The following is a 24,507-nucleotide window of genomic DNA, read 5'->3' on the forward strand; positions in this document are numbered from 1 at the left end:
TGAAAATACAGTGGAGGGGGTATTTAATGGCCGACTAAAAGCAGAAAGAGTGACGCTTATTTGGAAAACTTCAAATCTGTTAAAAGCATGATAATCGTAAAGTTAATTGTAAATGTTTTAAGGTAATTAAGTTTTATTTAGTATGAATAATTAATTTTATGTAAAAGTTTGTTAGAAAACTATGAGAAATATTAATATTTTTGTTAAAAACAGCTATTCAATTGTCGAACAAATGGCAATTTTGTCAGAGTTATATTTATGGAATCGGGTGTATAAAATAACTTTATCTGACAATATTCTCACATAATTGCGATTTGATTTGCATAATCAATTAATATTTCGAGAAATAAAAATAGAAATTGTAAAAAATAGGTATAATAATGTATCAAGCGTACCTAACCTAAAAATTTTTGGCATATTGCGCATTTGTTAACCGAACAACCAATAGGAAAGGAATGCGGCTCACAGTCGGTAAATAAGTTCGTAGTTTAGTACGAACAGTGTAGGGGGCGCTTTAAAACTATAGTTTGGCGCCATATTTATTTCCTGTCAAAAGTTATTGTTGTCTCGCATAATGTTTACATAATATTCTTTCTAAATTTGATGAATATTTTCATTGTAAAAAACAGTTTTTTGTTTTAAAGTATTTTTATGCTAAGAACTAATGTATTTTACAAAAGTTTAATATGTACGTGTTTAATAATGGTGAAATGTGAGTTGTCTGAGTTGTCTTATGAAGAAAGCACAATATCAAAGATGATGAATTTTTAACGGTTTTTTCAGTTTTTATTGTAATATTATTGTTAAACGATTGTTTAAATCTTTGACATGCAGTAGTAATTCTCTTGATTTATAATTTTTATCAATTGCACATATATTTCACATAGCCTAAAAGTGTTGATATATTTATCAACATTTACATTTTTCCATGATGGCGTCGACTTGAATATTTTTATATTTCTGATAAAAATATGCATATTTTGTCCTTATTTAATTAATTCTTTTAATTTTCCTTTTAATTTTAGTGACTTTGGTGAATCGAGGAGTTTGTTGGCGCTGTCAAATGTCAATAAAGATCTTCGGTGGAGGTCCGAACTATACGTCCGTAAATCCCATAAAGTCAGTAAATTATTTTCAATATCTACTATTTTAATAAAATTTTCCAAAAGAATTCAATTATTTAAAAAAAATTTAAGAAGCTAGCTTCTGTAAGCAAATATTTAGTTATTTTCATAAATAATAAAAATTTTACAGGAATTCAATTATTTACAAATTTTTTACAAATTAACTCAGCAATAATTCAATCTTTTTCATAAATAATAAAAATTTTTTTATAGGATTTCAATTATTTATTTATTTATTAATCTATTAATTATTTTTATAAGGGAATTTTTCACATGTGAAAGTTGCATGAAATTGCGAGACAGGGGGTGAGGGGGGGGGGGGGTGAAAATCACAAAAAATCCCTAAATAATAAAGCTCATGTTTGAAATATAGTTTTTCCTTCCATTATAATATTTTTAAAGAAATTCTTTTCAATTTTTGGAACATGATGAAAAAATTAAAAAAGAAAAACAATGAAATTGCTTCCCGAAAAAAATCTAAATTAATTTCAGAATTCTTTATTGTATTTCTCTTAAAAAAATCGATTTTGATAAAATATTCTTCAAATTTTGAGTAAATTTTTTTTTTTATGTAGCCTTAAAGAAACAAGACGTTTTGATTCTATGTTTACATAAAATTTTTTTTTTCTTTATGTACATGGAAAAATTTAATTTATAGTTTTAAATAAAATGTTCTCTTATTTTTCTCAGACTGGTTATATTTTTGTCAGAATTGGTCCGTAATTTTGAATGTTTGTCCGTATAGTCCGTATTTTTAAATGATTTCACAAGATTTAGAATTTTAAATACCAATTTTATTTTTAAGGAATTAATTTATCTTATTTTCTTTTAGCTGGACTACAAAGGGGAAGTTTTTTCTACTCAAAGAAAAAATATGCAGTCACTGTATCTTCCACTACGACGCTTATATAATTCGAAATAGTGAGTATTTTTTTTTATTCGTAAAATTAAATTTAAAATGTAATTTTCAAAGTTTTCATCAGACTTTGCGGGGTCTGGTTTTTTTCTAAAAAAAAATTTTATTCATTTTTTGATAACGGTCAACTAAGTTAGGTAGAGGGTTAAGTTTCTTTAATTTTCTAATCACTTGTTCTTCTTCAGAGTATGACAATTCGAAAATACAAAGGAGAGGAGAGATGTGGAGAAGAAAAGTGGTCCCTGCGCACTGCCGTGTTTTTTTATTTTTTTTTTTGTAGTTTACTTAATCTATTTTTTAATTTTTTTAAAATAGTGTATTTAGTTTATTTTTTATTTATTTTTGTTAAAATTTTAATTCACGGTTCCGTGTGGCCCTTGACCTGGCGCAGAAGTGCAATCAAGAGCCAGGGATCTTCAGGGGAGGCCCAGAAGGGGTGATGTCGTAGGATCCCGTCGCCACAACGTGGGCTCATCATCCACCGTGGGAATCACAAAGTGGACAATCACAAACTGTGATGCCACTAAACAAGTGAGTCGATCAAACAATCGACTTAATATTACGAAATTCCATTTTCAATATTTAACCTTCCCTGTTTAACGCGCTTTTTGAATTGATTTTCGTCAATTAAAATTAGTATAATAGTAAATTAATTTTGAGAATTAAAAATCAATTTTTTTTACTAATTCTTGAGACTATTTTGTTTATTTAAATGCAGTTGAAATTAATTTATAAATAAAAAAATAATTTTTTGATCAATTTTAAAGTTTTGAATTTTGAAATTGTTTATTGAACTTTTTTAATAAATATATCCCATTGTTAAAAGTCGACAGTAAATTTCTAAAAAAACAGGGAAGGAACAAAAACAACATAGTGACACCATTGATAATAATTATTGAAAAGTTCTGAATGTTCAAATGAACGAAATTTATTAATTTCTTTTACAAATTAAATTTTTGCTACTATAATTTTGCATCACTATAGTTTCAAAATGTAAAATATAAATTTATCACTTTATCATTCATTAATATTAATAAAAATTAATCTGTAATTTATGAAAGTGTTTTTAACAGGAAAAAATATTTCGTTCATTTGAACGTTCAGAACTTTGGAGACTTGGCAATTGGCATTTATAGATATTTTTTTCAGGAATTTTTTTTTTCTTTTTTTGAGTGATTTTTGAGCTGAGGTGACGGATGCGTCCCGGGACGTATGGGTGAGCCTAACGTGCCCCTTTATCCCTAGTGTAGGCTTTTTGCACCTTGGCGGTATGAGAGAGGATCGTGGAGTGTTTGTAATTAAAAATTAGGTTTGAATTAAATAGATAAGGAGTCGGTAGGAGTAGCTTTTTGCGTATGATTGACTTAAATTTTTCTTTTGTTTTAAATTGAATTGTAGGTAGGAAAATTGGTATAAATCTTTTAAGTGTGTGTATTTATGTCTCAATAACTGAATTAAATTACAGTGATACCAGTACCGGTCTTATAGCCATCCCGATGTTCTGTGCAAGAATTTTAAATTGCGCCCCTCCCCCAAAATAGGAATATATATTTTCGCACATGCATTCTCGGCGCCTCCTAACGTGAGGTTAAAAGTCGGTACTGCGGGAAAAGATTATTTTTATTTAAAATTTATTTCTTTATATTATGTCACTATGTTGTTTCAAGTTTTATTTGTTCTTTTATAAATTATAATTTGTATTTAATGTTTTTTGTTTGTTTATTTATTTTTTCATCTCTGAAGTAGTTTTTTTAATTTAAGTTCATTTTTTTTAATTCGTGGTTAATTCAGAATAAAATTTAATAAGTCTATCAGCTTCCCTATAGCCACTTTCAATTGCTCCGTGCACAGTGCCAAAGTGATGTTTATTTGTTGCTTCTCCGGCAAATAAAATCATCTGTAGAAAATAAGAATTTTTTTGTGGCTATAAAAATTGTAAAATTAGTAATAATAGTAGTAGTACTTACTAGTTTTGTTTTATCAATGGGTTCTGCTAATGTTTCAGCCCAAACACTTTTAGCATCTGACTTCATATTCCTAAAACTGTAGGTTCCCTTAAAGTGATTATTACTATTCCACGTGGTTCTGAAACGTAAAAATCGCATCTTTAACTCTACATTCATGATTAAATTCAGTCATCTTTTTGAGAAATATATATCTACATATTTAACTAAGCATTTAAAATTTAACAATTTTATTTCTTAAACACTTAGTAAATTAAATTAATAAATTTAGGATCCAATTATTTTTTTACCGGATTATTTCTGTTGGCTTAGTGACATTATATGTTTTTCCAAGGAATCTTTCTATAACTTCGATGCAGTGATTTTTAACTTGTTCTTCTGTTAGTTTTTCCATTTCTCGACTATATTTTCCAGATACCCATCCCTCGAGTAATTTTGGTTTATGTTCTACTGTTTCGAAGCCAATTAAACCAAGAAGCCAATTTTTCTCGGGCTGTTATTATAGAAGGAGTTTTTAAATTGTTTGTATTCATGAATAGTTAGAGAAAATATTTTCAGTAAAACACACTTCATTTACAATCATTTCGAAATCTTCGTCTTTCCAGAGAAAATCCAAAAATACCGTTTCCTTAGTCCACCAGTATTCTTCAAAGGAGAGAAAAATCTTTCCAACATTTCCAAATTCAAGTGCCTGAAATTAAAAATTATTTACTTATGAATCAGTAACTATTTATTGAGAATTTTTTTGTGTCAAACCTCAATGGTTTTTTGTTTTCTTTTCGGTAAAGATGGTTTAAACATTGAATGATGTCTGTCTTTTAAAACTCCTAAGGAACATGTAACAATAACATGATCAGCAGAGAATATTTCTCCGTTTGATGTTTGAACCATAATTTTTTCATCTGATTTGGAATAATCTATTAATGTAACTTCAGTGTTTAATATTGTGTTATTGATAATTGGTAGCTCTTCTTTTGGATTTGGATACTGCTTCTAAAAATTAGTGAAGAAGGTGAAAATTATTATTGGATGTAAAATATATTTAATAAATCTTTATGCATCATAAGAAACTATTTTAAAATAGCAATTTTTTACTGTAAGTAATTCAAGAACAGTGCCATATCCATTTTCTTTCCAATTCATTAAAAAATCTCCGGTACTACTATGATATTCCGAAATACTTGTCGATGAAATATCCAACCATGAATCTGATGATTGCCAAACGCTTTGCATCATATCGAGCAATTGAAATAATCCTTTTTCATTTTCTTTAAAATTTGGATGGATATCAAAGTATTTATTAAATCTGTAAATTAATAATTTACAAAACTACATTTTCTCCCACATGATCTTAATTAAAACGGGAAATTAATATTTATTTATAATAATTACTCGTCAGTGAAAAATTTCCCAACTGTCACATTTGTGTATTTCGTAGCACAATGTGATAATTTTTTCTCAGTTTTATAATAAAAATCATAGAAATCATTAATCACTGTTTGATCAACTTGCTTCCCTGAAGAATCAAACATACTATTGGAATAATTTCTTACAGTACTTCTCTCTAATAGTCCAAGTGACCATGCCATATCGAATACAATATTTTCTCCGTGAACCCATTGAGCTCCGAGGTCAACAAAATAATCATCTAATTAAAATCGTTTAAATAATTTATTTAAATTTTATATTCATTTCATTTATTACATTTAAAAATAAAATAATTATTCGTAAAGCAATAATAATGTATTACAAAGAAAATATCATACGCTTTAATATTATACGAAATAGATAAATTAATTAACATCATAATTATATAGTAAATTTCTTCTTACTGAATTTCGTTGTATATACTCTTCCACCAATTCTATTTTCCGCTTCGAGAATTTTTATATTGTTGAAACCATTTTGAAAAAGTCTGGATGCAGTGGCTAAACCTGATGATCCTGCGCCAACGATAATTACACTTGATGGCACTACGTCTGTATTAACTTTCAAAATTGTGGTCAATAAGATTAGGAGTGATTTACTTAAAAATTTCATTTTGAATACCATTTTTTATTAATTATTTTGTTAGACTTTTGTTAATTGTATTATCCGCATCTTTGTCCTCGAGAGTTGCTGAATTATTGGTTTAGTATACCTTGATCTGAATTACTTAAACATGAGGTTTGATAAATTAATTTTCTTACTCACAATATTTCATTAGTCACAGTTATGCATAATTAGAACATAGATATTTTATATGGATAATTATTAAAAAAATCTTTATTGGTTTTGAAATTAATTTTTTTTGCACTGTTGTTTATTGAAAGTCGCATTTACTCGTGTAAATCGTTTTTTAGAATCTTGATTTATTTTTTCGTCGAATTGATATAATTATGCAAAGTTAATTGAATATGAAGGAAATTATCATTTGTAATATGTTGAAGCTTATTTGCCAGGTATATAAGTTATGATTTTAATAGTTTGTTTTTCTGTTAGACAAATTATTCCAGTAAACAAAAACTAATTGAAATAAATTAAAAAGAATTCACAAAGAGCTTCAGTGAATCCCGCTTTGTGACAAATACGAATTGGAGCTATGTTGCAATTTTCCTGAATTCGTCAAACTGTATTGAAATTCCAAACCTTCTATTCTAACTAATTCAATGGACAAGTTTTGGGGCCTTTAATTTTTTTTAATTCGCCAGCACGAATTCAATGCATGCCTTGGTCATTTCTTTCGAATGCGAATTCGTTTGCACAAATTCAGGCAAATTCAATCGAATTCAATCGAATATACAAAAAGCTTGAATGAATCCCGCTTTCTACCAAAAATCTTAATTCATTTCAATCCGTTTGAATTAGTTTTTTTTACTGGGATATTAACTCTCTAAATTTGAAAGTGTGTGATGTCATTTAATCATTAAAATTAGTTAGAAAGAATGTTTACTGACTAGCAAATGATGTAGCACTATTTCAGATTTAAACGAAATATATTTAGTGAATAATTTAGAAAAGAGAAAAAGAAAATCGAAGTATTCTTAACATTATTTTGATCTACATTCATGTTGGATTGCACAATTTTTTAATTAAATGTTTCTTTAAAATAAGATAAGAAATTTGAAAATTTGCTTCTACTTTCTTGCTTTTGGATAATGTTTAATAATTCTATCAGCTTCTCTCCAACCAGTTTCAATTGCTCCCTGAACTGTGCTAAAGCGATGAGGATTTGTAGCTTCTCCAGCAAACAGAACTTTCTAAAACATTAGAATTCTAGTAAATAAAAATTCATTTAACAATTAATTCGTAAGGATTACAATATCCGTTTGCAAACCATTTTTAAATCCTTACCAATTTCTTTTCATCAATCGGTTCTGCTAATGTTTTCGCCCAAACATTTTCGGTGTTAGATTTCATACTTCTGTAGCTGTAGGTACCTTGAAAATGACTGTTACTGCCCCATTTAGTACTGAAAATTGATAAATTTCATTCCCTTCAATTGTACTCAATGTATTTCAATCAATTCGATTCTTTCATAAATGTAATTTTGTCTAAAAGGAAAATATTTTATCTTCTATGTTAAGACTTATTTAACAGTAAGAGAAAATTATGTTACCGAATTACTGCACTGGGTGAAGTAACATTGTGTGTTTTTCCAGCAAATCTTTGTAAAACTTCAATACAATCTTTTAAAATTTGTTCATCCGAAAGTTTCTCCATTTCTCGAGTATAATTTCCGGACAGCCATCCTTCGAGTAATTTTGCTTTGTGTTCCACTAATCCAAAACCAACTAAACCGAGGAGCCATTTCTTTTCCGGCTAGAAAAGTATATTACAATTTTAGAGATGTATTATTTTCTCAATATTACAGTTAGAATTCTTTCAATTTTATTTCTTCTTTAATAGAAGCTCACATTATTTTTTATTTGCTCTAAATCGTCATCTTTCCAAAGAAAATCAAGCCATGTAAATTCTGAAGTATTGTTAGACCACCATGGTTCTTCGAAATAGAGGAAAATCTTCCCAACAATTCCAAATCCAAGTGCCTAAAAAATTAGTATTATTACAAAAGAAATTTGGAAATATCTATTTGTTTAGAAAGAATAAGTAAAATATTTGATGATTTCTATTTTTCGTTAACAAAGAACGTACTTCAATAGTCTTTTGTTTTTCATCTGAGAGAGCAGGCTTGAAAATTGAATGGTGTTTATCTTTTAAAACTCCCAAGGAACATGTGAAGATGACATGATCCGCAGAGTAGGTGTCTCCGTTTGCAGTTTTCACTGTAACTTTTTCACTTTGATTCGTGTAGTCAATTAATGTAACTTCTGCATTCAAGACTGTATTATTTAAAACAGGCAATTCCTCTTCGGAATTTGGAAAACGTTTCTATAAAAGCAAATTTAAAATAAGTTATTCCCCTTTTTTAAATTTTTCGATAACGAAACTTTTTACTATCTAAAATAATTTACCTAGATTCGGCAAGGGTCCTGCTGGCATGTGGACTAACTGAAAAATTTCATTAATGAGAAAAGGATAGACATACCTACGTTCTTTTTTTACTAATAGAATTTTTTAGTTAGTCCACATGCCACCAGGACCATTACCGAATCTAGGTATATTGTCTTAGGTTCTATTCAAGAAGGCTAGTCTTCTTGGTTCTATTACATAACTTTGTTCCTTTATATTGCGAAATTTATCATGTTAAGTAACAGATAAAATGTATTGTGTAAGAATTAAATAAATTACTATCAGTATGTCCAAAATAGTGCCATAACCACGCTCTTTCCAATTGACCAAATAATCACCAGCATTATCATGATATTCTAATGAACTTGTTATTGAAACATCCCACCAAGTATCTGCAGCGTCACCAGCCATTGTCATCATGTCTAGTAAATGGAACATTCCCTTTTCATTTTCTTTAAATTGTGGATGAGAGTCAAAATATTTGTTGAATCTAAAAAAAGCGCAAAAAATCTAAATCTGTAACAAAATCTATATAAAAATAGTTATTTTTCAATTGATAATTACTCATTGGTAAAGTATTCGCCTACAGAAGCGTTTTTGTGTTCTTCAGCATAATCTGATAAATTTTCCGTTAATTCATGGTGAAAATCATAAAAATCATTAATAACAGCTTGATCTAATTTATTTCCTGCAGAATCGAATATAACGTCTCGACGACTTGTTATGTTACTTCTTTCTAATATTCCAAGTGGCCAGACCATTTCGAATACAACGTTTCCTTTTTCTCCGTGCACCCATTGAGCACCCATGTCAATTAGGTAATTTTCTAGTTATAGCAATCAAAATGTACAGAATAAGTTACAAAATTTAATGATAACTAGTTTTACAAGAACAATAATGAATGAAATAGAATTTTAAGAATATGTTCTTACTAAATTGTGTTGTATAAACTCTGCCACCAATTCTATTTTCGGCTTCAAGAATTTTAATATTTTTAAATCCATTTTGGAAAAGTTTTGATGCAGCTGAGATTCCAGAAGGCCCTGCACCTACAATAATTATGCTCGGTGAATCATCTCCATTTACTTTTAAAATTGTAGATAGTGATATCACTGACAAAATACTAAATAATTTCTTGTAAATCATCATTACTTCTCAGATAATCTTGGACTGAATAAAAATTGTAAAATACAGTTTCTCTCTTTTCTGCTTTTATCACTCTGACAGTGGTAATGGATCTAACTGTTTTGATAGTACTTTGAGGTCAGGTTTGATAGTTTATTTTTTGATTATATTCAACAAGAACTTATTGGTTATTAGTGTAAATTTATTACATAGTGAACTGAAGGGAGTTGAAAGGCCATTTTGTTAAGAAAAAGAGAAGTTTTTTTTGCATTGTTCCTGATTACGAAATTTAAAAATTCGCATCACTTTTACAATGATTAAATTTACTTACTATATCACAATTGTCAAAAAAAATGTATGAAAGTGAAGGATTTGTCTTATATTTTCTTTTAGATAACGAATTAAAATATTGCGATAACTGCATTTTTTTATTTTATTTGCAACGAATGCATAATTAGATTCAAGATTATTAAATGATAATTTTTGAAGGACAAAAACAAATGTTTAATAATTAATAAACGTCTTAGCACTGTACCAGATTTAAAGGGAATATATTTAGTAAATATTAAAAAAAAGAAAAAATGACAAACATTGTTAGTATTATTTTGATTGACATTCATTGTTGGATATTATAATTTCTTGGTAAATATTTTCTTTTAAAGATTATAAGAAATTCGATTTGCTTCTAATTTGTTGCTTTCGGATAATGTTTAATAATTCTTTCAGCTTCTCTCCAACCAGTCTCAATTGCTCCTTGAACTGTGCCAAAAAGATGAGGATTTGTAGCTTCTCCAGCAAATAGAACTATCTAAAAATATTAAAATTTTATAGTCAGTAAATATTAATTTCTTTTTATAATTAATTTGTAAAGATTAAACCTTCCGTTTGTTAATTTTTTTTCAAATTATTACCGGCTTCTTTTCATCAATCGGTTCTGCTAATGTTTTCGCCCAAACATTTTCGGTGTTAGACTTCATACTTCTGTAGCTGTAGGTACCTTGAAAATTACTATTACTGCCCCATTTAGTACTGAAAATTGGTAAATATTTCTCTCTTCAATTGTACTCAATGTATTTCAATCGATTCGTTTCTTTCAAAAATGTAATTTTCTTTAAGAGAACAAATTTTATCCATCACTGTGTTATTCTTTTAATATTATAAAAAATTATGTTACCGAATTATTGCATTGGGTGTAGTAACGTTATATGATTTTCCAAAAAATCTTTGTAAAACTTCAATACAATCTTTCAAAATTTTTTCATCTGAATGTTCTTCCATTTCTCGAGTATAATTTCCGGCTATCCATCCTTCGAGTAATTTTGCTTTATGCTCCACTAATCCAAAACCAACTAAACCGAGGAGCCATTTCTTTTCTGGCTAGAAGATTGAATTATAATCTTAGAAATTCATATAAAAACACAGTAAGATTGTTTTCAATAATTATATTTCTTTATAGTTTGGATTTTTATTTAACGAAATTCGTGGTTTAATAAATTTGGCTTACATTATTTTTTATTTCCTGTAAATCGTCTTCTTTCCAAAGAATATCATTCCACGTGAATCCATGTGATGTTTCGTTAGGCCACCAGGGTTCTTCGAAATAGAGGAAAATCTTTCCGACAACTCCAAATCCAAGTGACTAAAAAGATGAGAATGTATAAAAATTTTGTAATGTTTATTTGTTTAGGAAATAAAGTAAATACTTGATGATTTCTATTTTTTGTTAACAAAGAACGTACTTCAATAGTCTTTTGTTTTTCATCTGAGAGAGCAGGCTTGAAAATTGAATGGTGTTTATCTTTTAAAACTCCCAAGGAACATGTGAAGATGACATGATCCGCAGAGTAGGTGTCTCCGTTTGCAGTTTTCACTGTAACTTTTTCATTTTGATTCGTGTAGTCAATTAATGTAACTTCTGCATTCAAGAGTGTATTATTTAAAACAGGTAATTCTTCTTCGGAATTTGGAAAACGTTTCTATAAAAGCAAATTTAAAATAAGTTATTCCCCCTTTTTAAATTTTTTGATGAAGAAACTTTGTTCTGTTTAAAGATCTTTGTTTCTTTGTTGCGAAAGTTTTTCATTTTAAGTAACCAATATCATTATTATAAAAATTAAATTACTATTAGTATATCCAATATAGTGCCATAGCCACGTTCTTTCCAATTGACGAAATGATCACCCGCATTGTCATGATATTCTGATGCAGTTGTCGTTGAAACATCCCACCAAGTATCTGCAGCGTCACCAGTCATTGTCGTAATGTCTAGTAAATGCAACAATCCCTTCTAATTTCCTTTAAATTGTGGATGAGTGTCAAAATATTTGTTGGATCTAAAAAGAAAGTGCTTTTCAAAATCTGCATTACTTTAAAAAATATTTTTTCGATTGATAATTACTCGCTTGTAAAGTAAACGCCTATGGATTCGTTTTTGTGATCTTGAGCGTAAGCTGTTAAATTGTCATACAGTTCATTGTGAAAATCATGATAGTCATTAATAACAGCTTGATCTAATTTATTTCCTGAAGAATCGAATATACCACTCCGACGACTTGTTATGTTACTTTTTTCTAATATTCCAAGTGGCCAGACCATTTCGAACACAACGTTTCCTTTTTCGCCATGCACCCATTGAGCACCCATGTCAATTAGGTAATTTTCTAGTTATATCAATCAAAATGTACAGAATAAGTTACAAAATTTAATGATAACTAGTTTTACAAGAACAACAATGAATGAAATAGAATTTTAAGAATATGTTCTTACTAAATTGTGTTGTATAAACTCTGCCACCAATTCTATTTTCGGCTTCAAGAATTTTAATATTTTTAAATCTATTTTGAAAAAGTTTTGATGCAGCTGAGATTCCAGAAGGCCCTGCACCTACAATAATTATGCTCGGTGAATCATCTCCATTTACTTTTAAAATTGTAGATAGTGATATCACTGACAAAATGCAAAATAACTTCTTTTCGAACATTATCATTGGTCAGATAATCTTGAACTAAATAGGAATCTCGAATTGCTCTTCCTCTTTTTACTGTTTTTATCATTCTAACAGATAAAATTGGCCTAATTTTTTTGATGATACATTGAGGTCAAGTTTGACAGTTTAATTTTGAATTATTATTCAACAAGAAAATCTTGATTAGTGTAAATTTATTGCATAATGTACTCAATGGAGTTGAAAGAGAATTGTTTTTAAAAAAAAAGTTTTTAGCATTATTCCTGATTATGAAATTTAAAAATTCACATCACTTTTACAACGATTAAATTTATTTACTCACTAATTATTATAATTGTCAAAAAAATATGAATGTGAAGGATTTGCTATTTGTGTTTAAAAATTTGCTTTATAGATAACGAATGAAAATACTGCAATAATTGCGTTTTTTATTTTATTCGTAACGAAAAGCATAATTGGATTAAAGTTTATTAAATAATAATATTTGAAGGTCAAAAAGAACTGTTTACAATGTGATATTGTAATTTTTTTATTTATTCAATGTGAAAATAATTTTTCCAAATGATAAAATGTTGAGATAGTTGAAAATCTAATTTTTAACATTCGGATGTTCTTTCATAATTCTATCAGCTTCTCTCCAACCGGTTTCAATTGCTCCATGGACAGAACCAAAATGATGGGGACTTGTTGCCTCCCCGGCAAACATAACGACCTGTAATTTTCAAACAATGTAGAAATATGCAAATCTTTATTGAAATAATACCTTCTAATTTGATGGTAATGTAAAAAGATTAAGAGGCAAGAATTGACTGTTTAAGAATTGTAATGTTCAACACTTACTGGTTTTCCATTGCCAACTACGGGTTCTGCTAATTTTGTTGGATTAACAACGTCTTGGTCACTCTTTACATCTCTGAAGCTGTATGTTCCCATAAAATGTTTATTGCTATGCCATTTTGACCTAGAATGTAAAATGTGTTTCTTAGCTTTTAAGTTTTCTCTTTTGGAGATTGAACATTCATTAGTTTAAAATTGATGTGAAACTTAATAAATTTAAAATTATTACATTTTAAATTGATGATGGGAATTGAATTTCATTGCTCAAATTTAAAATTACCTCATCATTCCTGTGGGTTCTGTGACGGTGTGCGTTTTTCCGAAAAATCTTTTCAAAATGTCAACAACCTGAGTTTTGACTTGATCATCCGTGAGCTTTTCCATATCCATAGTATTTTTTTCTCCGGATACCCAAACTTGGAGTAAATTTGGCTTGTGCTCAACTGCATAAACTCCAACCATACCCATAATCCACTTCTTCTCAACCTGGAAAAACGTTTTGTTTTAATATAGAACTTTTTCAATATTTTTAACCTTGCGTGGAAATATTAAGACAATAATTTTACAATATGTTGTACTGGGTGAATAGATATAATTTTTTGTAGTTTTATGAGATTCATTAACGATAATACCCACATCCTTTTCGAGCATTTCTAAATCTTTGTCCAACCAAAGTAAACCAAATCCATACTCCATATCTTCTTTCCACCATGGCACATCATAAGAGAGATAAACCTTTGCTGCATTTCCGTAACCAGTTCCCTAAAATAATTTGTCACAAGTCATTTTTGTTTCTCGTTTCAATTGAATAAAGAAACTAGTGTTTCATAAAACAATAGTATTTTTTTAAATAAACAAACCTCGATTGCTTTTTGTTTATCTTCTGGCAAAGCGGGCTTGAACATTGACTTATGTTTGTCTTTTAACACACCCACGGAACATGTGACAATTACATGATCTGCAGTATGTGTGTCTCCATTTGTAGTTTTTACTGTAACTTTTCCATTTGGATCTGAGTAATCAATTGATTCTACTTCAGCATTTAATACTGTATTTGCCATCACTGGTAATTCTTCTTCTGGTTTCGGAAAACGTTTCTGCAAAAATATGTGTTACTTTGTGCCGAAAACTAAAATTTCAATTTACTGTTTTGTGCTTGTTGTTCGAATCATTAGACAATTTTTAAAATTCAATGAATATTAAAAAGTATACTACCATTAATATATCGAGAATAGTTTTATATCCATTCGTTTTCCAATTGACGAAAAATTCACCAGGGCAGTTGTGAAAATCATTGACAGCTGCTGTTGATACTTCATCCCAAGAATTTGCAGCATATATAGACATCATAATCATATCATGAATGTGTGTGAATCCTTTTTTGTTATCCTTCCATACTGGATGTGCTTCCACATATTTATCAATTCTGAAAGAAGGACATTCTTCCTGTTAATAACTGGCATCAGTATATTTAAACTACTTGGTACTCTCTCTATTGATTGAGAACTAATAAAAAGTAAATTCAATATGATAAATACTTATTCTCGTAATAATCGCCTAAAGGAGAATTTTTATTCGTCTTCGCATGCTCTACTAATTCATCTTCTACTTTTACAGTAAATTCATTAACATCTTTGACGTCATTTTCATTTACTACGTTGCCCTCAGAATTCATCATTTTCTCATGCATATTTACTGCTTCTCCGTCTCCTTTATCTAATACTCCATGTGGCGCTGCCAATTCATAAACAACATTTCCTTCTACCCCGTGGACCCATTGGGCTCCTAATTCAACTTTTTTATCACCTTAGGGAATAAAATTTAATAATCTTTATTAGCACTAAATATTTATACAAGAAAATATATTTTTATTTTTTTACCAAAATCTTTAGTGAATATTCGGCCTCCAATTCTATCTTCTGCCTCGAGGATTTTCACATTTTTAAAACCATTTTGCATAAGTTTGGATGCTGCTGCAATTCCCGATGCTCCTGCCCCCACAATAATTACACTTGGTTGATCATCATCGCAATTTACTGACAAAATAATTGAATACAAGAATAGTAAAGCAATAGTAAAGAAATTCTTCTTAAGCAGCATTTCTGCTTATTATTGTACTACAATTTTCCAAAATGATCTTCCAAGCTTGATGGCTCAATTTATATTAACGGATTAATCTGAACGCATCTTCTGTTATTAAAGTGTCACTTGCGATAATCTATTTTTTTATGTTTCGAAGGAAAATTTATTCATCTCTATCAAAACAATTATGTATTCAGTGTAATGCAATTAATCACAATGCTTGTGTTCAAAATATTTTTCTGTTACTTCAAATAATTTGATACGAATTTATAAAAATAATTTCAAGGTCAATGGTACTATCGTGAAAATTTTTTATTATAATTTACTGAAGACAACACATTATAAAACTAATAATTATCCGATGATTTTTATATAAATATAAGTGGAATAAAAGATCAAAGTAGCATGCGATAGGAATGAAAATTGGTTCAATGGCGTTTTTGTAATCTTCAACGTAATCTGATAAGTTTTTTCTATTTTTTAGTAAAAATTAAACTAATTTAAAAAAGTAGTTGATTAAAATTAGCTTGATCAAATTTATTTCTTGTATATTGAAATATAATATCCCGACGACTTATTAAATTAATTCTTTCAAATTCTTCATGTACTGTAAGGAAAATCCAAAACACTGATAAATGTCTTTTTAAATTGATAAATATACAATTCAGATTAAAATTTATTTTGTGATATTTTTTTAGGGACAAAGACAAAACCTTTCGCTGTAATACAACAATTTTTAATTTGATTTATTTGAAATTATAATTTTTTCTAAAAGATAAACATCAAGATTGTTAAAAAGCTAACTTTTAACATCCGGATGTTCTTCCATAATTCTGTCAGCTTCCCTCCAACCGGTTTCAATTGCACCATGAACTGAAGCATAGTGATGGGGACTCGTTGCTTCGCCGGCGAATAAAATGACCTAAAAATTACATTAAATTTAGGGTACTGTAAAGTAATCGCTTAAAAAGAAAATTATGTTAAAGTCAAGATTTGAGAACTGAAAATTATCAAATTCATTAACACTTACTGGTTTTTCTCCTCCAACGGGTTCTGCTAATTTTGTTGGATTAACAACATCTTGGTCACTTTTTGAGCTTCTGTAGCTGTAAGCTCCCATGACATGCTTATTGGTGCGCCATTTAGTTCTAAAATGTTTAATATTTTTTTTAGTGCTTAGATATTCTCTTCTGGTGATTGCATCTTTGCTAGCTTTTGAGTAATTTTTTTTTTATTTTTAATTACTATAATTAAAACTAGTGTTTCAAATTTAAAATCACCTCTTCATTCCAGTGGGATCAGTGACGGTGTTGGTCTTTCCGAAAAATCTTTTTATAATTTCAACAACCTGACTTTTGACTTGATCATCCGATAGTTTTTCCATGTCTTCAGTGTTCTTTTCTCCGGATACCCAGCCTTCGAGTAAATTTGGTTTATGCTCTACTGCAAAAATTCCTGCTAATCCCTTAATCCACTTCTTGTCATCCTATAAAAGCATTTTTATTTTTACATTCTACATGAGAAAGTATAAGTTTTGGTCGAAAATAATTGACTTTCGCTAATTTCATGAAATCTCGACGTTTTGGGGTCCCCTGAATCCGAAAAACATGGTCTAGAAAAAGTGTCTGTCTTCGTGTCTGTCTGTAGACACAATGGTGTCGCCACGATAACTTTTGAAAAACTTATTGTATCAACTTGCAACTTTGCATGCACAAAGTTAGTGTTAAGGCGTACTTGCGTTTGCGAAGGCAAAAAATGGGCCCCACATAAATATTTTTTTTTCACAGTCATTTTATTTAAAATATTAAAAACGATTTTTGCACCTTAAAGTACATTATAAAAACTAAAAAAAGAAAAAATTGTTTCGTTTTTTAACCGTTATTTACGATTCGTAGAGTGCCCCAAAAATTGTCGATCTCAAATTTGTAAGAGTTTGCGGTGCCCCGCATAGAGCCTCTCCTGACTGTCTAAAATCAAAAAAACAAAATTTATTCTTTAGTATACATTAATACCTAGTGGACTAACCTGATGAAATTAAAAAAAAGTAAAAAAAACGAAAATGCGGTACTTTTAAAGTCAAAAATTCAAAAGATCAAAATCATCATTCTTTAAAAATTGACTTTAAAAGTACCGCATTTTCGTTTTTTTTACTTTTTTTTAATTTCATCAGGTTAGTCCACTAGGTATTAATGTATACTAAAGAATAAATTTTGTTTTTTTGATTTTAGACAGTCAGGAGAGGCTCCATGCGGGGCACCGCAAACTCTTACAAATTTGAGATCGACAATTTTTGGGGCACTCTACGAATCGTAAATAACGGTTAAAAAACGAAACAATTTTTTCTTTTTTTAGTTTTTATAATGTACTTTAAGGTGCAAAAATCGTTTTTAATATTTTAAATAAAATGACTGTGAAAAAAAATATTAAAGTGGGGCCTATTTTTTGCCTTCGCAAACGCAAGTACGCCTTAAAATACAGATCGAGTTCGTTAGCCAGCCATTTTCGTCGAAAACTATGCAAACTACAGTAGTTTTAAAATTTTGAAAATTCAATTTTTTCAAATTTCATTATGTATTTTTAACTTTATATTACTTTAGATTAGAAAAATACAAACAACTTTTCTTTACAACATTTTTTCAGAGAAAGTCAAATTTCGGAGTTTACGGTGTATTGGCGGAACCCTATTGGTGAGACTCTGTTGTCCGTAGCCAAATCGTGTCCCCCCCCTAGCGGCTAAACTATTTGACCTAAAGAGCTCAAATTTGGTCCAGATATGTATTTTCACTCGTAGATTACAGGAAAAATATAGCGAATGTGATTGGACGTGATGGTCATAGCGTTGTCAAGGAAATAACAAGATTTTTGGCCAAAAATGCATAAAAAGTGACCATTCCCCCCCCCCCCTTAACTTCTAAACTATTCGACATGGAGAGCTGAAATTTTGCATGCTGGTGTATTTTTACTCGAATATTACAGGAAAAATATAGAGAACTTGATATGTAATGATGGCCATAGCGTTGTCAAGGAAAAACGCCAAAAAATTTATTCAAGAAACTTTTTGAAAAAAAATCAAAAAAAATTTTTTTTTAATTTTTTTTTTCAAAAAAAAAAATTTTTTTAAATTTTTTTTAGTTTAAACACGTGGCATTAAATATTTTAAGGAAGAGAGTGAAATTTTAAGAGAATAAATGAGAGATTGTTTTCTGACTTTAATTTCTTAACTAAAAATAAAAAAAAATTGGACAAGTGCGAGTTGTACTCGCACTGCAATGGCGGGTTCCGCACACAAATATTAAAACAATACTTGCAACATTGATCGGTAATTGGTAGAATTAAAATAAACAATTATAAAAATATATTAAAATCATTTGATAAAAAAAAAAAACTAAAAAAAATTAAAGTATTGTATATCTAATATTGTAAACAATAATAAGCAGAGGAACTATAATAAATTTTGAAAATTTTGTTCCTCTGCTTATTATTGTTTACAATATTAGATATATACAATACTTTAATTTTTTTTAGTTATTTTTTTTTATCAAATGATTTTAATATATTTTTATAATTGTTTATTTTAATTCTACCAATTACCGATCAATATTGCAAGTATTGTTTTAATATTTGTGTGCGGAACCCGCCATTGCAGTGCGAGTACAACTCGCACTTGTCGAATTTTTTTTAACAAAAAATCTATATTCCGACTCAATTATCTCCAAAACTATTGCCTGTGGGAGCTTACTACCCGAGACTTTTTTTCTCGTCTTACCATCAGCTACAACTTTGCTGTTGACAACTTTTCACTAAACTTAAAACTTTTCGACTTATTTGCAAAAAACTAATTTTTTTTACATTCTCATCACATGAGAAAGTATTAGTTTTGGTCGAAAATTGACTTTCGCTAATTTCATGAAATCTCGACTTTTTGGGGTTCCCTGAGTCCGAAAAACATGGTCTAGAAAAAGTGTCTGTCGGTATGTCTGTCTTCGTGTCTGTCTGTAGACACAATGGTGTCGCCACGATAACTTTTGAAAAACTTATTGTATCAACTTGCAACTTTGCAAGTACAAAGTTACTGTTAAAATACAGATCGAGTTCGTTAGCCAGCCATTTTCGTCGAAAACTACACAAACTACAGTACTTTCAAAATTTTAAAAATTCAATTTTTTCAAATTTCAATATTTTTAACTTTATATTATACTCTAGATTAGAAAAATACAAACAACTTTCCTCTACATTTTTTCATAGAAAATTAATTTTTTTTTTTTAAGTTTTTGGGTCAGGCTAGCTGAACTGGGTTAAAAATTTTTTATTGATTTTCTAAAATGTTATAACTAAAATATATTCATAAAAGTTTTAACATTTTAGAAAATCAATGAAATTTCTTTAATATACAGTTTGGCTGGTCTGACCCTTTTTTACATTTTTATTTTTGGTCCTATCTTGTTGGAAATGGTTTTTTACATTCTCATCACATGAGAAGGTATTAGATTTGGTGAAAAATTGACTTTTTATACCTCAGGCACAAAATAGGCGCTTTTAGATAGCAGCCAACAGGAACTAAAAGCCATTCATTTGTCCACTTGAATGAAAATGGCGACCTTTTTTTCCCATGGGCAAAAAAAACAGCTAGTCCCATGCGTTATTTTTGCTCATGGAAAAAAAGGCCGCCATTTTCATACAAGTCGAACAAGTGAATGACTTTTACTCCCTGTCGTCTGCTATCTTAAATCGCCACTTTTGTGCCTTTGGAATAAAAAATATCGTAAGTAACACGGGACTTAAAGGCTGCCTTTACGTACCTTGTTGCTTAATATACTATTTGCTAATTTTATGAAATTTTTGCGTTTTGAGGTGCCCTGAATCCAAAAAACATGGTCCGGCGATTACGTCTGTCTGTATGTAGGTTTGTCTGTCTGTCCGCGACGATAACTTTTGAAAAACTTAATTTTTTTAAAAACTTTTTTCGAATTTTTGACTTTTTGTCTCATCTTAGTGGAGGTGATTTATTTTTGCTTGTTAAAACTATGGGTAAATTTTGGAGGATTGTTTTTATTTTCTTAGTTCAAAAATTTTTTTGAAATGCTGTGCTATTTATTATTATTTTGTTCTAATTTGGGTATCCTACCTTTGCTTTGCTTACAATTTCTAAGCAAAGAATACACGTTAATACCTGAAGTAATTCTCATACTGTTGAAAATGACCTTTAAATTAAGAAGAGAAGCTTTAGAAAACGTTTACTATTTTATAAGTTATTCAAATATTTGTATAGCATTAAAAATGGCGATTTTTTCAAAATCTAAGTGAATTTCTTGTTTAAGCTCAAAATAACATATAATAACAATATTTGTTAATATATTTAATAAATTATGTAAGAGGCGCGTCTTGACGGAAGGTCCTACCGAAAGTTTAGGCGCTTGGACGTTCTTTTAAAAAAATCATGGAGAAAATTTATCTAATTGTTCATTTTTAAATCTTCAGTAAATTTAAAGTTTTTCTTATAACAATTAAACTATCACATTCACTGTATCCGGATTTACATGTTTTTAATTATACATTTGATATATATTTACAAATCACGTATATAGGGGGAACGGGAAATAATGGCGCTTGCGCGGACAGATTTTTTTTTATTTGATTGAAGAGTAATTTTTTTTGAAAATTCTGAACCTTTTCTAAAAAAATTTTAATTGCGCTGCTGTCTGCATTGCGAGCGTTTCTTTCAATATTAAAAAATGCTGTTTAGCTTGAAGGAAAACATCTCTTTCTCTACAAGGACAACAGCATCTTTTAAATTTTTCAGTGATTACTTACATCCTTTTCGAGTTCTTCTAAATCTTTGTCCAACCAAAGAAAACCGTAACCATCATTCATATCTTCTTTCCACCAGGGTGCATCATAAGAAAGGTAAACTTTTGCTACATTTCCGAAACCGGTTCCCTAAAATAATTTGCAACGAATAATGCAATAAAAAAAGTAATTTGTTCTTGTAAAAAATATAATAGGTAACTAGAGGAGAAGCAACTTTTCTAGATTTGATTCTTTATGATCGACAAATAGAGAGTTCGTTTCTCCCCTAGTTAGGCAATATAATAATTGTTTCTCATTTTAATCTTTTGGGTTGTCAATCTTTGAAGAAATATTATTTTTTATTAACAAACCTCGATTGCTTTTTGTTTATCTTCTGGCAAAGCGGGCTTGAACATTGACTTATGTTTGTCTTTTAACACACCCACGGAACATGTGACAATTACATGATCTGCAGTATGTGTGTCTCCATTTGTAGTTTTTACTGTAACTTTTCCATTTGGATCTGAGTAATCAATTGATTCTACTTCAGCATTTAATACTGTATTTGCCATCACTGGCAATTCTTCTTCTGGTTTCGGAAAACGTTTCTGCAAAAGTATGCGTTATTTTGTGCCGAAAACTAAAATTTCAATTTACTATTTTGCGCTAATTATAGGGTAGATGCACCAGTAGTCAAGGCTTACATATGCTTTTCTTTATTTTTGTTCTTCTTACTAAGTGTGAAGGAATCCCTCCAAACATAGTGAAAAATAGCACATTTGAACCATTTAGAACCTTTTTTTTTGCTGCTGATACACAACTAGTGCATCTACTAAATTGGAATCATTAGATAAAATTTTGAAAGTTTGGTGAACATTAAAAAGAATACTGTACCATTAATATATCGAGAATAGTTTTGTATCCATTCGTTTTCCAATTAACGAAAAATTCACCAGGACAATTGTGAAAATCTCTGATAGATACTGTTGAAACATCATCCAATGAATTCGCAGAATATAAAGCCATCATTACCATGTTATTAAGATGTGTAAATCCTTTTTTATTTTCCTTCCATTGTGGTTGTACTTCAAGAAATTGATTAATTCTGAAAGAATTAGGGAAAATTACTTTTTGGAAATATAGGAATTTAGAGTATTTGCACTGCAAAAAGAAGTATCTTATTTAAGATGTTTTGGTAGTCATTTCTAAGATGTTATGGTAGTCACTTTTTAGTCATTTAAAATATCTTAATTTAAGATGTTAAAAGTATCTTCGTACACATTTTCTGTGTATTTTTGGGGCAAAAAGTTTTGAGGTTAACTATGGGCTTATATGTAAGACATTTTATGCATCTTAGTTTTTAGTAACTTAAATTTTTTTCGCATCTTTCAATTCACAAGTATCTTATTGCTAAACATCTTATTGAGACAGAAACATCTTAATTTAAGATACTTTAAAAAACTTACAGAAGTATCTTACTTTTTTAAGATAGAAGAAATATCTAAGACGTATAAAACATCTTAAAAATCAGTAAGATACTTTAGAAAACATCTTATTTTAAGATGTAAGATACCATTTTTCCATCTTATATCTTATTTTAAGATATCAAATAAGACACTTATTTTTGCAGTGTGAGTATTGAAGAAAAGTAAATTCAATGATAAATACTCATTCTTAAAGTAATCGCCTAAAGGAGAAGTTATATTTTCTGCAGCATGCTCTCCCAAACTTAGCTCCATTTTTGCAACAAATTCATTAACATCTGTAATGACATTTTGTTGCACAACATTGCCTTCAGAATCCATTATTTTCTCATGCATATTCACTACTCTATCTTCTCCTCCTTTGTCTAAAACTCCATGTGGCGATGCCAACTCGAAAGCAACATTTCCTTCTACACCATGAACCCATTGGGCGCCCAGTTCAACTTGTTTATCACCTTAGGGTATGAAAGTTTAATTAGAAATTATTAATACTATATTTTTAAGAGAAAATATTGAAATTTAATAAATGCATTAATATTACAATAAAATATTTAAATTCTTTTTTTTGCTTACCGAAATCTGTGGTGAATATTCGGCCTCCAATTCTGTCTTGTGCCTCTAGAATTTTGACATTTTTAAAGCCATTTTGCATAAGTTTGGATGCTGCAGCAATTCCGGATACTCCAGCACCAACAATAACTACACTTGGTTGATCATCATCGCAATTTACTGTTAAAATAATAGAATATATAAATAGCAATGCAAAAGTTAGAAATCTCTTTTTGAATAGCATTTTTAGTTATATTTTTTAAGAAATTTTCCAAAATGATGTTTCGATCTTGACGGTTTAAATTACAGTGACCGATTAATCTGGACGCATCTGTTATTAAAATGTCATTTGCGATAAATGTACATACTCTTTTTTATGTTTCGTAGAATTTATTACTCTCGATAAAAACAATTACGTATTCTACACAATTCAACAAGTCATAACACTTAATTGTAGTGAAATTAATAAGTAATTATTTAAAGTAGATATTTAATTGCTTAATTTAGAGATGATATTCACATTGTATATTTTTTTTAAGTATAATTGTGTTTTTAAAGTTCTTTTTTCTTTTTTCTAATAATTTTATAAAAAAAATTGTAAAAAGAAGTTCAAGGCTGACGAGATGATCGTAGAAAATTTTTATAATAATCTACTGTAGGCTGTAAATTATGAAAATTTGATAATTATTAGATCATTTTGTTGTAAGTGTGTATACCTATATATATTTATTTATAAACATAATATATATACAAGTAAAATTTTATATACGAAGCAGAAGATCAAAGTATTTTGTGTTGGGTCAAATTAAAAAAAAATGTTCTGATGCAGTTTTGAAATTAATATTTTTCCCTCAATCATAAAGATTTGTATGTTTGTTTCTCAGGATGTAATTTTAATTTTTTGACAAGTTTTAAAAATTTCCTATACTTAGAGCAGTTGAGTATAGATTAAAAAAAGAATTCTTCTTTTTGCCAAATAATAATTAATGTTAATTTTTTGATTGAATTTTTCTATTTTTGAATATACTTTTTTCTTTTTAGTGGATATTGCATACACTTAGTGAAATTTGTTTATTTAATTAAATTTTTTATTAAATCTAATTAAATTAATAGTATATTAGAACAAATGATCAAAAAATTATTAACAAGTTTTTACAAATTAAATTTATTTATTTCATTATGATCTTAATGATCAGAAATAATTTAATTTAATAAAAAATAA

General features: G+C 28.9%; 6 protein-coding genes across 9 annotated transcripts in view; 1 reads left to right on the forward strand and 5 right to left on the reverse strand.

Moving 5' to 3' along the window:
• The first annotated feature begins 78 nt into the window (after positions 1–78).
• LOC122503737 (neuroligin-4, Y-linked) overlaps positions 79–24,507 on the forward strand; it is a 134,683-nt gene continuing 110,254 nt past the window's right edge. The window contains exons 1-4 of the mRNA XM_043614401.1: positions 79–122; positions 1,026–1,119; positions 1,957–2,045; positions 2,226–2,571. The gene's annotated coding sequence lies outside the window, so the exon portion shown is untranslated. The remainder of the gene's footprint in view (positions 123–1,025; positions 1,120–1,956; positions 2,046–2,225; positions 2,572–24,507) is intronic.
• On the reverse strand, positions 3,740–6,623 carry LOC122503744 (spermine oxidase-like). 2 transcript variants are annotated; one of them, XM_043614414.1, is made up of 8 exons: positions 5,837–6,623; positions 5,397–5,652; positions 5,100–5,310; positions 4,761–4,997; positions 4,582–4,695; positions 4,295–4,497; positions 4,008–4,125; positions 3,740–3,937 (listed from the first exon to the last, which is right to left on the reverse strand). In XM_043614414.1, the coding sequence occupies exons 1-8, from the start codon at positions 6,054–6,056 to the stop codon at positions 3,812–3,814; spliced, it is 1,485 nt and encodes a 494-aa protein (XP_043470349.1). In that variant the 5' UTR covers positions 6,057–6,623; the 3' UTR covers positions 3,740–3,811. The 2 variants fall into 2 exon arrangements, with proteins under 2 accessions (XP_043470349.1, XP_043470348.1); XM_043614413.1 differs by having other exon boundaries at positions 4,573–4,695.
• LOC122503743 (spermine oxidase-like) lies at positions 6,961–9,708 on the reverse strand. The gene is made up of 8 exons (XM_043614412.1): positions 9,389–9,708; positions 9,021–9,282; positions 8,736–8,946; positions 8,139–8,375; positions 7,901–8,032; positions 7,603–7,805; positions 7,338–7,455; positions 6,961–7,243 (listed from the first exon to the last, which is right to left on the reverse strand). The coding sequence occupies exons 1-8, from the start codon at positions 9,603–9,605 to the stop codon at positions 7,121–7,123; spliced, it is 1,503 nt and encodes a 500-aa protein (XP_043470347.1). The 5' UTR covers positions 9,606–9,708; the 3' UTR covers positions 6,961–7,120.
• On the reverse strand, positions 10,114–12,718 carry LOC122503751 (spermine oxidase-like). 3 transcript variants are annotated; one of them, XM_043614421.1, is made up of 8 exons: positions 12,348–12,718; positions 11,980–12,241; positions 11,704–11,914; positions 11,321–11,557; positions 11,086–11,220; positions 10,756–10,958; positions 10,493–10,610; positions 10,114–10,385 (listed from the first exon to the last, which is right to left on the reverse strand). In XM_043614421.1, the coding sequence occupies exons 3-8, from the start codon at positions 11,833–11,835 to the stop codon at positions 10,245–10,247; spliced, it is 966 nt and encodes a 321-aa protein (XP_043470356.1). In that variant the 5' UTR covers positions 11,836–11,914; positions 11,980–12,241; positions 12,348–12,718; the 3' UTR covers positions 10,114–10,244. The 3 variants fall into 3 exon arrangements, with proteins under 3 accessions (XP_043470356.1, XP_043470358.1, XP_043470357.1); XM_043614423.1 differs by having other exon boundaries at positions 10,114–10,389; XM_043614422.1 differs by having other exon boundaries at positions 11,704–12,241.
• On the reverse strand, positions 13,060–15,556 carry LOC122503741 (peroxisomal N(1)-acetyl-spermine/spermidine oxidase-like). The gene is made up of 8 exons (XM_043614410.1): positions 15,264–15,556; positions 14,922–15,189; positions 14,599–14,809; positions 14,244–14,480; positions 14,020–14,145; positions 13,664–13,869; positions 13,387–13,507; positions 13,060–13,258 (listed from the first exon to the last, which is right to left on the reverse strand). Exons 1-8 carry the CDS (start codon positions 15,481–15,483, stop codon positions 13,136–13,138), a joined length of 1,512 nt encoding a protein of 503 aa, XP_043470345.1. The 5' UTR covers positions 15,484–15,556; the 3' UTR covers positions 13,060–13,135.
• Positions 16,186–23,613, reverse strand: LOC122503742 (lysine-specific histone demethylase 1A-like). Its single transcript, XM_043614411.1, has 8 exons — positions 23,310–23,613; positions 22,921–23,191; positions 22,147–22,357; positions 21,624–21,860; positions 21,277–21,402; positions 16,746–16,951; positions 16,496–16,613; positions 16,186–16,387 (listed from the first exon to the last, which is right to left on the reverse strand). The coding sequence occupies exons 1-8, from the start codon at positions 23,527–23,529 to the stop codon at positions 16,265–16,267; spliced, it is 1,512 nt and encodes a 503-aa protein (XP_043470346.1). The 5' UTR covers positions 23,530–23,613; the 3' UTR covers positions 16,186–16,264.

Source organism: Leptopilina heterotoma, unplaced genomic scaffold, assembly GCF_015476425.1.
Source record: "Leptopilina heterotoma isolate Lh14 unplaced genomic scaffold, ASM1547642v1 Lhet_27, whole genome shotgun sequence".
Classification (NCBI taxonomy): domain Eukaryota; kingdom Metazoa; phylum Arthropoda; class Insecta; order Hymenoptera; family Figitidae; genus Leptopilina; species Leptopilina heterotoma.